The 12,548-nt window shown below is 53.2% G+C and overlaps 1 protein-coding gene across 4 annotated transcripts in view; it reads left to right on the plus strand.

The window, feature by feature from the left end:
- The window catches only part of LOC104871552 (angiotensin-converting enzyme), a 16,268-nt gene extending 3,964 nt beyond the window's left edge, over positions 1 to 12,304 (plus strand). For all 4 annotated transcript variants that reach the window (XM_010637519.2, XM_010637520.2, XM_010637521.2 and 1 more), the window contains 12 exons: positions 815 to 973; positions 1,219 to 1,306; positions 3,412 to 3,555; positions 3,728 to 3,919; positions 6,050 to 6,147; positions 6,313 to 6,485; positions 8,340 to 8,563; positions 8,872 to 9,016; positions 9,328 to 9,426; positions 11,123 to 11,245; positions 11,463 to 11,650; positions 11,837 to 12,304. In XM_010637519.2, the coding sequence (XP_010635821.1) occupies positions 815 to 973; positions 1,219 to 1,306; positions 3,412 to 3,555; positions 3,728 to 3,919; positions 6,050 to 6,147; positions 6,313 to 6,485; positions 8,340 to 8,563; positions 8,872 to 9,016; positions 9,328 to 9,426; positions 11,123 to 11,245; positions 11,463 to 11,650; positions 11,837 to 12,051 (1,848 nt within the window). In that variant the 3' untranslated portion in view covers positions 12,052 to 12,304. The remainder of the gene's footprint in view (positions 1 to 814; positions 974 to 1,218; positions 1,307 to 3,411; positions 3,556 to 3,727; positions 3,920 to 6,049; positions 6,148 to 6,312; positions 6,486 to 8,339; positions 8,564 to 8,871; positions 9,017 to 9,327; positions 9,427 to 11,122; positions 11,246 to 11,462; positions 11,651 to 11,836) is intronic.
- Positions 12,305 to 12,548: the final 244 nt, after the last annotated feature.

Here is a 12,548-nt window from a genome sequence, read left to right on the forward strand (position 1 = left end):
CATACAAACACAAGGACACACACACACACACACACACACACACACACAGATAACACACGCTCAGTTCAGGGCTGCCAGAATTTGTGAGATCTAAGCAGAATATTTAAAACAATACTGAAGTTCAAATTTGGCAAGCAGTGTACTCAAGGCCTAAAGAAAATTTTTTCCACTAGCAACCTGTGTAGTAACCATGACTGTAATTAGTTGTGCTTAAGTAAGTGATGTCAAATTCACTTTTTTTTTTTTTTTTTTGGTTTTTTGAGACAGGGTCTCTCTATGTAGTTGAGACTGACCTGGAACTCACTATGTAGCCCAGGCTGGTCTCGAACTCACAGCGATCCTCCTGCCTCAGCCTCCTGAGTGCTGGGATTACAGGCGTGCGCTACCACGCCCAGCTCAAATTCACTTTTTAAAAGGTTGAAAGCTCCTTCCTATTTGCTATCACCTTAAGGGCTCACTCCTTGCCAAATTTGCTTCTTCCTACTTCATCAACAGGATCTCTAGGCTCAGGGAGACCACACAGCTAATAGCAAGGTGCCTCCATCCTGATGGCCTTTATGACACATGACAGGCCCCTTTCCTCTACCTCTGCTAAGACCTGTCTTGTTCAACTGTAGGCATCTGTTGAAGGGAACCTACTGCATCCAGATACAGTCAGATAGCCCAGGCTGAAGAGGGTCTTTATGGGCAAAAGGAGCAGCTGCCTCTCCTATCACTGCTCTGGTCCTCTCACCCTCCCCCTGTGAGACTTCTTTTTGCACAGAGACTGTCTCAAAGCTCCAGGACCCCGTAACACCACTCCCTGTGCCCTCAGCTGCAGAAGAACATGGAAGTGGCCAACCATACCCTGAAGTATGGCACCTGGGCCAAGCAGTTTGATGTGAGCCACCTCCAGAATGCCACCACCAAACGGATCATAAAGAAAGTTCAAGACCTGGATCGGGCAGCTCTCCCTACCCAGGAGCTGGAGGAGGTAGCTGGTTTGGGGGAAACAGAACTGGAGGCTCCTGGGAGAGTGGACCCTGCTTAAGGATCTGGCTTTCACACTGGTTCCTCTTTCTTGATTTGTCATGTTGTGACCCTGGCCAGGTCCACAGGTGCCTCCAAAATTCCAGGGAAGGCAGCCCCTTTGGGGAGCACCATTCCCAGCACCCCAGCCATGGTCCTGGACCTAAAGCATAAGAGCCCGCCTCACTGCCCCTCTTCTTCCCCCCGCAGTATAACCAGATTCTGCTGGACATGGAAACTACTTACAGTGTCGCCAACGTGTGCTGTACCAATGGCACTTGTCTGCATTTGGAGCCTGGTGAGAGCACCCCTAGGAAGATAAGAAACAGCAGGAGCTGGGTTGGCATAAGGGGTACTGCCAGTGAAGGAAGAATTGGGCTCCCAAACTTACCCCCAGCTTTCCACCAGTGGGGCTTCTCTGCTCTCACCTAGAACCAGCACCTACTGCAGCCTCTGCCTTAATTCACTGCTCCTCTTGAGGCTACCTGGTCTTAGTCCTCTCCTGTCTCTGCTTTGTACTCTGTGCTCCATCCCCCAAAGCAGCAGAGTCTCAAAATTGCATTTTAAGGGCTTGGACTCTCCCACAGGGAGAGCCAGAAACTCGAGCATTTCTTCTCCCTTCCCGACCCTACCCACATCCTCCACCCAACCCCCAGCACATAGCTAGAAGGAGACTGAGTCTGGACAGGATGAGTCACAGTCAAACAGCCCCAAGAAGCCCTGGATTTGGTCTTGAACTTGGCCTCTGATTCCAAACCGGGCCTTCCCATGTCACCCTTTCCTCTACTGCCACTTCCTGCTGGACAGGCATGGACCAGCTTGGCCACCCCTCTCCCGCCCCCACATACTGGTCCTTCTTTAGCTCATCCCCTTTGAAAGGGCTCACTCTGGACCCGCAGGTACTCACACACATGCCCTCCCAGTCCTTCCTGACTCACCCTTTCCAGGGCTGGAGAGTCACAGGCGTAAACATTCTTCATAAGGAATCTCCACGCAGAAATGGTTTCTTCCTGGCCCCCAGCCCAGCGCTCACGCTAGAACAATGACAAAGAGAAGGGGAAATGGAAAATAAACAGGAGAGAAAAACAGTTTTCCAGGGCGGGGTTTAGCCTGCAGGTGGTGGATGTGGGCCCTCACGCAAAGCCGGGGAGGGTGTGTGTGTGTGTGTGTGTGTGTGTGTGTGTGTGTGTGTGTGTGTGCACTTCTGGGTGGGTGGCTGTTGGCGGGGAAGGGTGTTAAGAGGGGTTTGGCACCCCTTCCACAAGCCAGTACCCTGATGCAGGGCTGGTTACTGACTCAGTAAAAACAAACCCGTGAGGACCAAAGAATCACATTACCAGAGACCAGATGTGAAATTCTCAAAATACACGTTTTTAAAACAAAATTAATTGAATGTACTTTCTCTGTGGAAAGTAGACCGATACCATGTAGCATGTTCCAGAAAGCAGAAGCTTAAGTCCAATGGCAAGGGTTTGGAGAACAGCAGATGCCTTCATCTTCCTTGGTCTCAGACAAGGGCCAAGGCAGGAAGGGAAGCCATCTTTCTGTGGGTCTTCAAAACCCCCGTGGCTTTACAAAACCCTCAGCCCAGGCTGTGAAGTGGATATCAGCTCCTCGTCGTAGTCATGGAGTTCATGCACTTACCAGCTTTGACAGGACATAAACCCAGGCTTTCCAGCTCCTTGGTGACACTCAGTTCTTTACACCTCCACAGTCTTCGCAGCAATTCTTTTATTAAGTCCAGTCCCGCAGCAGTTTGTAAAGGATGCCCTGGGCTCTATGGGGGACAAAGAGATGAGAAGGCACAAACCTCTACTCAGGGACCCATGCTCCTTTTCAGTTTCTGTTCTCCGGGGAAGGCTGGTATTGTCCCCTGCTTATAGATGGAGAAAGAAACAGCAAATCTACAGAAAGGGGGAGAGAGAGCTAGCTAATTTGGGGACCAGTAGGAAGGCTGGAAATAGAATTCGGGTGTTTGGACCCCTGAACCGTTTCTCCCATGGAGAGAGGAGGGCGGGGAGCAGTGGCTGTGGACTCTGGTTCCTTTGGTTTGTGCTTCAGCCCAGCTACTTCCTGATGCCAGGGGACCTTGGCATTTCACCAGACTGCTCACATGGAAGGAGGGCCATGCATACCCCTCAAATGGTTGCTGAAATCGAACAAGTGTCTGAGATCGTGTCTGTGCAGCATATAGCCCCGGCGGGTGCCTTCTGAGCTCCTGGTAGATAACTGCTCCCGTTTTGTCTCCCCTTCTGCTAGGCTTCCTGCCTGTGCACTCACTTTCACATGATCTCACCAGTTTTTCTCCAGCTCTGAAGTTTCATGACCAAGTTCCCCCATTAGTAGGTAAGAGGAGGTGAGCCAAGGAGGGGGGCTCAAGCCATTCAATCCGTCCCCTCTCAGATCTGACCAACGTAATGGCCACATCCCGGAAATATGAAGAATTGCTGTGGGTGTGGAAGAGCTGGCGAGACAAGGTGGGAAGAGCCATCCTCCCTTTCTTCCCAAAGTATGTGGAACTCAGCAACAAGGCTGCCCGGCTCAATGGTGAGTTCCTCCTACTGGTACTACTGGCTTTCTGGTCCCAGTGCCCCATGGGTTTCTTGGAGAGGTCCTCTGAGACCCTAAGGCCGGGGACAGATAAGATCCCTAGGGGTGGCAGGAAGGTGTCGGGGGAATGGTCAGTTGTTAGGAGAGCCGGGCTGTGTCCCCTGTGCAGGCTACGTGGATGCAGGGGACTCGTGGAGATCCATGTATGAGACGCCATCCCTGGAGCAAGACCTAGAGAGGCTCTTCCAGGAGCTACAGCCGCTCTACCTGAACCTGCACGCCTACGTGCGCCGTGCCCTGCACCGCCACTATGGGCCTGAGCACATCAACCTGGAGGGTCCCATACCTGCCCACCTGCTGGGTGAGGGGAGGATGGGCAACGGGATGAAGGTTGGGATGGGGCCGGCCAGAGGGGAGGGAGCAGGCCAGGAGAGTCCTGAGGGATCATGGCCAGGATGGAGGGCTGTGGGGAACCCGCTGCTTAGATTTGTTGGTGTGTGTGTGTGTGTGTGTGTGTGTGTGTGTGTGAGAGAGAGAGAGTGTGTGATTTGGGGAGTCAAACCTAGGGTCTTGTTTGTGTCAGGTAAGCGCTGTACCACTGAGCCACACCCTACCCCTTTTGGTTTCACATTGGCTGCAGAGCCCCATGGTACAAGTCACTGTAGATGGTGGGGCTAGAACTTCAGGACCCTCTTAGAGGAAGACATTGCCCATCATACTTTGCGGCAGCTGGATCTGGGGAGATCCAGCTGAGAATGGAGGCTGGGGAGGTTCCCCCGGAGCAGAGCCTTGAAAGACAAGATGTTTTGAGGGATGAAAAGTGAGGACAGACAGTGTCTGGACTGAGGGAACTACAACAAAGAAGAATCTTGAGAATGTAGATCCACTTCAGACTTTGGACTTTCAGGGTTTTTGTTTTGTTTTGTTGTGGGCCAGGGTCTCACTGTACTTCACTCTGACTTTGAACCCTTATGTAGCTCAAGCTGACTTCAAACTCGCAGCGATCCTCCTGCCTCAGTCTCTCCCACACCTGGCTTAAATCTCAGGTTTCCAATGTGGCAAACTCAATGCCCTGAATGCGTGAAGGAGGCCACAAAGCAGCTAAGAGATGGTAGGGGCTGGACAGAAGTAGAGATCTCCAGTTCTCTGTTCCTGGCAGGCTGTTCAGAGCCCTTTTCCAGGCCAGACAGGATCACAGACCACTTAGAAGTCCTAAGGGAAGCTGGACACTGAGGCACACACATGTGATCCTAGCTACTCAGGAGGCTGAGAAGGGAGGGTCACAAGTTTGGAGCCAGCCTGGCCAGAGTGTCTCAGAATAAAATATTTTTTAAAAGGGAGGGGATAGGGATATGTAGCTCAGTTGCAAAACACTTATGTGAACCCCTGGATTCTATCCCCAAGATCTCAGACACATCAAAAAATCATAAGAGAGACCCCAGAAGGTGGTCTAGGTATATATATGGGTGTGGTTCCCACTCAGCCCAAGAATCACTACAGCCCAAGAGACCAGCCCTCTTTTGTCCCTCTCTGGTGAGACCAAGAACCTGTGAGTGGAAATCAGTTCAGTGACTGAGAAACACAGACCCAAGGAAGCAAGCGGTACGCCCTGGGGTGGCCCAAGGACTGGGGAAGAGGTAGCACTTAGGACTCAGCCCCACAGCCGTCAGCGAGGGAGGAGCCATGGGCACCTGTCCCCTCGCACTCCACTCTCGCTCTCTCGCTCTCTCGCTCTCTCCCTTCCTGTTTGCTCTTCAGATCTCACCTGATTTCACCTCAAGCATACTCTTCCTTGATTATGAAAGACTTCTAACTCCTTGCCTGTTTTTGAACCTCCCACTCATTCTGAATATCTTCCTCTTCTCCAGTCTTCTCGAGTCCTAAAGAACTGGGCTCTTTTCTTACCCTAAACTCAGAGACATTGACATCTCCTGAAGAAGATACTGTAGTTGGTTCTTGTCAGGGTTACTGACACGTGACCTGCACCAACCAAACTTGAGAGGTGGAGGAGACACAGCAGGATGGCTAGTCGAGAGTATGACTTGCCAGCCTTTAAATCCAGCTGTGGACCTCTGGGCAGGTCAGTTTCCTCCGGTGTGCAATGGAAGTCACCCCAGTACCTAGGTGCAGGCAGGATTACAAGTTAACACGCACAATGTGCTTGGCACAGTACTCAGGAAGGGGTGGCCACGTGGGCGTAGATGTTCCAGGTTATGTGTAGCTTTCTCATTTGTAGGATTCCTTCATTGCTTAAGACAGTGAAAACCACCTAGATCCCCTGATGACCACCAAGGTCTTCACCTGTAACTGATGTTAAGACTCTGGGCTGGATGTGCATACTGAAGACTCTCAGCACAGTCTGCAAACAGTGGCTGGTCAGGTGATGCTGCTGTGACTGGCAGGACTGGCTCCCTCTTCCTGCAGGATGGTGCTGAGCCCAGAAAGTCACATCCCTTTCCTCTCTGCCATTTCTTTCCCCACCTGCTTCCAGGGAACATGTGGGCACAGACCTGGTCCAACATCTATGACTTGGTGGTGCCCTTCCCTTCAGCCCCCAAGATGGATGCCACAGAGGCCATGATACAGCAGGTCTGTGGGCCGGGGTCCTTCTCCATGGGTTGCCTGGGGTACAGGGAAAGGGGAGGTCCCTGCCAAGAGGGGAGACACCACTGATTCAGCTCTCTCTCTCAGCTGCTTCCCCAGCAATTCTGACCCTAGAGCTCCCAGTTTAGGCAAAACTCCTTTTGCTTGCAGGGCTGGACACCCAGAAGGATGTTTAAAGAAGCTGATGATTTCTTCACTTCCTTGGGGTTGCTGCCTGTGCCCCCTGAGTTCTGGAACAAGTCGATGCTGGAGAAACCAACAGATGGCCGTGAGGTGGTATGCCATGCCTCGGCCTGGGACTTCTACAATGGCAAGGACTTCAGGTCTGTCCAGCTGGAGCAGGGGGTCTTATCTTGGGTCAGGGGGCAAGGAGATGAGCCAAGTCAAGGCTCCATCCACAAAATGAAGGTCTCCTCAAGGCTGGCCATTTCTGCCCACATAGTTGGGAATGTACAGGGTCCCAGTCATGGGTGTGAACTGCCCAGCCTCCCTCTCCGTCAGAGAGGCCCCTGCATATAGCTGACCCTAGGTGTAGTCTGGGATGCAGGAACTCCGCACCTACCTGCTCTCACCACTGACAGATTAGAAGCTGCCTTCAGCTGGATGGGGTTTTGTTAGCCACTGCTGCATAACAAACTACTTACAAAACGCATTGATGTAAAAGAACTGATGGGTCATGCTCAAGATTTTATTGTTTAGCAGTTCAGGCAATGCACAATGGAAATGGCTTGTCCCTACGCCACCATAAGAGACCTCAGTTCGGGTAATGTGTGTGTGTGTGTGTGTGTGTGTGTGTGTGTACATGTGCGCATGCATGCATGTGCTAGGCATCAAACCCAGGGCCTCACACATGCTAGGCAAGTTCTCTACCACTGAGCTATATCTCTGGGATGGCTCATTCTGTGTCTGGGCCTGAGTTTGTTGCTATCTCCCCATGCAGCCCGTCTAGGGTAGAATGTTCAAGATAGCCCCTCTGCTCACGTGTGAGGTGCCCGGTTGGGATGTCTGGCACAGCAGTTCCATCACACTGCAACAGTCTCAGGCTGGCAGACTTAGCCTCTATCAGCCAGCATCCTTATAACAAAAGCAGAAATAGCCAGGACTCTTAACAGCCAAGTCCAAATTTGGCAGGGTCCCCAGGCCTGCTATGTTTTATTGGCTAAATCAAGTCCTAAGGGTGATCCAGATTCAAGAGAAGAGGGGGGAAAAGGCCTTACTTCTTGGGGAGAAGTGGCAAAGATGATCTGCTACAGCTGATAAAATGTCCCTTAAGAGAAGAATGGACACACGAGCTTGGAACCAAATCAGGCAGGGTCCACTGGGCTGCTTGGCCTTGAGCCCTTCAAAAGCACAAGCTGTAAGGCTGAGGTAAACAGGATCAAGGGGGTGAGGGCTCAAGAGGAGTCAGAGGAGAAACTAGACAGACACGGATCTCACTGTAGCCAGGACGCTGGGTAGCTCCTGTTTCCTCCCCTGGTGAAAATGGCAGGAAAATGAGATGAACCTGAAATGAAGGCTCTGGTTAGATCCTGCAATGGGAATTGGCTTGCAAAAGAGAACAAAGGAGAGGAGGGAGCTGTAGCTCAGGAGTAGAGTGTCTACTTAGAGTGCACGAGGCCTTGGCCCTGGGAGTAGGAGGGGGAGGGGAGGGGAAGGAGAGGAAAGAAGAGAAGGGGGATGGATAAGAGGGATGAAAACAAGGGAGAGTCTACAGGAGGAGGTGGGACCTTCTGGCTTGGACAGTTCTGCAGCCATCATTCAGTGCTGGCCCTAAGAATTCTCTGGTATTGCGGTGCATGAGATCCATAGCCTTTGTTGTCCGCTTGGAGAAGCCTTAGTCTTGGTAGATAAACCCACCAAACTACAAGACACACATGCTAGAAAGTATCTAGAGTGTCTCACTGCCTCTAGGGCAAAACTCTGTACAGTCAGAAAGCTTGAGTGTGGGCCTGAGTTCTTCACGAAAGCTGGGGGCCGAGGAATAGTTGCAGTGACCTAACTTTAAGGGCTCCTGATCCCTACCTTCCCTCTTTCTTAGGCTCACTTGGTTTCCCCTCACCACCTTCCTTCCCATCATACCCACGTATTGAGGTGGGTCTGCTCTGTACGCAGCATCACAGCCCCCTTTGCTCTGAGGCCTCTTCTAACGCCCTCTCTCCCCACCCCCACGTTCCCAGGATCAAGCAGTGCACCACTGTGAACATGGAGGAGCTGGTCGTGGTCCACCACGAAATGGGTCACATCCAGTATTTCATGCAGTACAAGGACTTGCCTTTGGCCTTTCGAGAGGGTGCCAACCCCGGCTTTCACGAGGCCATTGGGGACGTGCTGGCTCTCTCAGTGTCTACCCCCAAGCATCTACACAGCCTGAACCTGCTGAGTAGTGAGGGCGACAGCTACGGTGAGAGGAATGAGAGATTCTGGCGGGCTGAGGGCCAAGAAGGGGCAGCAAGTTTGGGAGGCGGGAAAGAGGCAAAGAGTGGCCCAAGGTCAGAGGTTTGAGACGGCCACGGGGAGGAAGGGGACCCAGCAGGATGACCCTGGGGAGATGAAACGCACAGACCATCTCAAGAGGCGGGTGTCAGGACCAAAGAGGTACAGTGTCCTGCTGCCCTCCGCCCATCACACACCTACCGGGGCTGAGCTGGGAAGCGATGGCTGGAGGCAGGTACAGGCCTGAGGCCGCGCTCCCTTCCCTTCCCTTGGCAGAGCACGACATCAACTTTCTGATGAAGATGGCACTTGACAAGATCGCCTTTATTCCCTTCAGCTACCTCATTGACCAGTGGCGTTGGAGGGTATTTGACGGAAGCATCACCAAGGAAAACTATAATCAGGAGTGGTGGAGCCTCAGGTTCTAGAAAGTTCCAGTTGGGAGTGGGGATTGGAGGGGACCGCCGCAGGTGTCTGTGTGCACTCTGTCTGCGAAAGGGCTATTGTGGTGGTCGCAGACCTAAGGCACAAGTGCCGCAGTGGGCTGATTATATCATGAAGAGCTCTGAAAGGGGGGCACACGTGGTTGTGCATAGAGGCACCACGTGCAGGAGCACAGGACCCAGTGTAGCCCTGGGTGCAGAGATCATTCTTCAAGAAAAATACGCCAATCCTCCGCCGAGCTTGGTTCTCCCCAGAAGCTCTTCTCCAGCTTGCTTTTCATCTTGACAGGCTGAAGTACCAGGGTCTCTGCCCCCCAGTGCCCAGGTCCCAAGATGACTTTGATCCAGGGGCCAAATTCCACGTTCCTTCAAGTGTTCCTTATATCAGGTAATGAGGTGGGCACCGTGGGGAGCAGGGCCCATGGCTTCATGTTTAATTCACTGTACCTCTGCAGCTGTCCTGGAGCTGCCCCACCGGACCTGTGGGGCTGGCGCATTCCACCTGGCACCTGGGTCCCCTCACCTGAGGGGAGGCTGAGGGATGTTTCTTTAAACGCTTCCTTGATGAGATGAGAGCCTCTTCCATCCAGACAGTTAAAAACAGAAACTTAACCTATTAATTTGCTAATGCCTGCCAGACTTGAGCTGGGCAGTTAACATTAACCATGACACGTGGCTGGATGGTGACCTGAGCACTGTCTGGTTTTTGTTCTGTTTTTGAAAGAAGATTGTTTTGCTGTTGCTGAACATATCACCTGTGGCGTACTTTGAGTTGCATCTGACAGACCTTTCGATACCCTAAAGCTCAAGGCTGAAGACCCAATTCATTTGGGAGGCAGGGTTGTTAAGGGTGTGTTGTAGTTGAAGATTTAGGGTCAAAATGGCCATAACTTTGTTTCCTTGAGCAACTTCTCCAGTCTGTGAGCACCCAGTTCCTCACCTTGATCCCCCTGGTGGCGATGGTGCCATTGTTAAACACTGTCTTGAGTGCATTGTGTTGGTGCTGTCAGTCATGCAGCCAAAGCATGAAGGTGGCCAGCACGGCCCCTTTCCTTCCATGTGCTGCAGAAGGGCACTCACAGAGGGTAAGGAAGGATGGGTGTGGGGTCTGGAGAACTTCCTGGGAAGTTGAGGGCTGGGAAACTCAGGGCAGAATTCCAGGTATCCCAGGCTATCAGCTGTCTCGAGAGGGCTGGCACTGTGCACTGTACCCACCTTTCCATCCTGGTACCTGGCACGAAGCCAACGCATAAGGGCTAGATGAAGTCTGTGCCTCAGAGTTGGGGAAGGGCAGCACACTTTACTTACTCCGGGGATAGAGGAGACTTATCCCTGGGGCACGGGAGACGGCCTGACCTGCATGGTGTCCCAGAGACAACTCTCAGGAAAGGGCCTCTACTTGCCTGCTGGAGCCGTTTCCATCTCAGGGTTCCAAGCCAGCACTCACTGTCATCATCAGAGGCCAGCCTTGAGATGTAGGCAAAGGAGGCTGGGCGCCCTAGAAACACATTCCATATCCTGGTCAGCAGCCCAGGCAAAGGACTTTGAGGAAACGCCAGGGAAGAGAGCAGTGCATGGCTTGTGCCGTGTTGAAAGGGAGAGGCCTGGACTGCTGGGCCAGACATTTAAAACCTCCAGGCTTGGCAGGGTTGTTGTGGCCTTGATTGGAAGATTTCTCTCAGAGATTCCTGCTGCTTCAGATAAGATCATTCAGGCTGGCTTCCCTGCCCAGACCACACTACCAGATCCATGCGACTGACTCCTTTGGAGCTCCTCTCTACTTAGATACACCCCTGGGATGGAGATGTCACTGTCTAAAAGCAGCCTGCCAAGTCTTTGGAGCCTTCTGCCCTGAGTGCCTCCCGCCTGGGGCTGATCCCTGGGGTCTCTTGGGGAAGTCCTTCCCAAGGGTGGAGGTGGCCTTGTGGGTAGGAGGCATCCCCACAGCCACAGCTGAGAGGGGGCTCCGAAAGCCAAGGTGGGCTGCCCTGACGTCCTGTCTGCATCCTGCTCAGAAGGGACTGGATTTTCAGGCACAACCCCTCAGCCTGCCTCACTCCCTGCCACGCCTCCCTCCACGCCAGGTACTTTGTCAGCTTCATCATCCAGTTCCAGTTCCACGAGGCTCTGTGCCAGGCTGCTGGCCACCAGGGGCCGCTGCATAAATGTGACATCTACCAGTCCAAGGAAGCAGGGAAGCGCCTGGGGTAAGGGTCTGCCGGTCCTCTTTTGACTATTTTCACACTGCTGTGCTCTCCTAAGCCTCGAGGAACCCACTGGGGAACTGGAGGCTGCTAGGCCCTTGGCCCGCCCATTCCTAACGGGAAGTTTAGGCCGAGAGAGGGGTGTGAAGAAGGATATCAGACTGGGGAAAGAGGCTGGGTCATTCTGACTCAGTTTCCCTTCCTCTGGTGCCTTCCCCAGGGACACCATGAAGCTGGGCTTCAGTAAACCTTGGCCAGAAGCCATGAAGCAGATCACAGGTCAGCCCAACATGTCAGGCCTGGCCATGATGAACTACTTCAAGCCACTGATGGACTGGCTCGTCACTGAAAATGGGCGGCATGGGGAGAAGCTGGGCTGGCCGCAGTACAACTGGACACCAAACTCCGGTATCACTACCCGCCCCACCTCCAGCCCTAGGCCAAGCTCCCCAACCTTTGCCATGACCGAGCCTCTGCCCCAGTCCAGGCAGGATCAAGTCTGACCTCAGAGAGAGAACAGGGAAGCCAGAGCCTATATCCTCAGCCTGCCCATCGCCCTCCCCACTGCCCCTGTCTTCTTGCTTCCTCGTCCAGCTCGCTCAGAAAACTTCTCAGACTCCGGCCGTGTCAACTTCTTGGGTATGAACCTGGAGCCACAGCAGGCCCGCATGGGGCAGTGGGTGCTGCTCTTCCTGGGCGTTGCCCTATTGGTGGCCACCTTGGGCCTCACCCAGCGGCTCTTTAGCATCCGCCACCACAGTCTCCGCCAGCCCCAGTTTGGCTCCGAGGTGGAACTGAGACACTCCTGAGATGGCCAAGCTGGACTGGGCTGGTGGGGCAGTGGCCACAGGAGATTGGGATGGGAATATGTCTGGGGAACCAAGAATGTATCCCAGCACAGCTCCTCCTCCCCACCCCCACCCCCATCCTCTAGGCCTCCAGCCACCCCAGCCCTGACCCTATTCTCTGGGCACCCAGTTGCCTAACATGGAGCTCCTTCCTAGTCTCTCGGTGAATACAATTAAAGATCCTGCACCCCCCCATCTGAGTCTGTGTCCCTGGTGGGGAAGCCAGGTTTAGGGGCTGGCTGCTCGCTCATCTCCTGGATGTCCAGCTGGTCTCTCTTCTGGGTTGCTTTCTTCCTCTTACTCCAAGAAGAGCCTCAAGAGAATTCACAGAGATATTATTGCCCCAATACACACCACACACACACACACACACACACACACACACACACACACACACACACACACACACACACACACACACACACACACACACACACACACACACACACCCTGTCACA

Source organism: Fukomys damarensis, unplaced genomic scaffold (assembly GCF_012274545.1).
Source record: "Fukomys damarensis isolate Sample0158 unplaced genomic scaffold, DMR_v1.0_HiC HiC_scaffold_23, whole genome shotgun sequence".
Taxonomy (NCBI): Eukaryota; Metazoa; Chordata; class Mammalia; order Rodentia; family Bathyergidae; genus Fukomys; species Fukomys damarensis.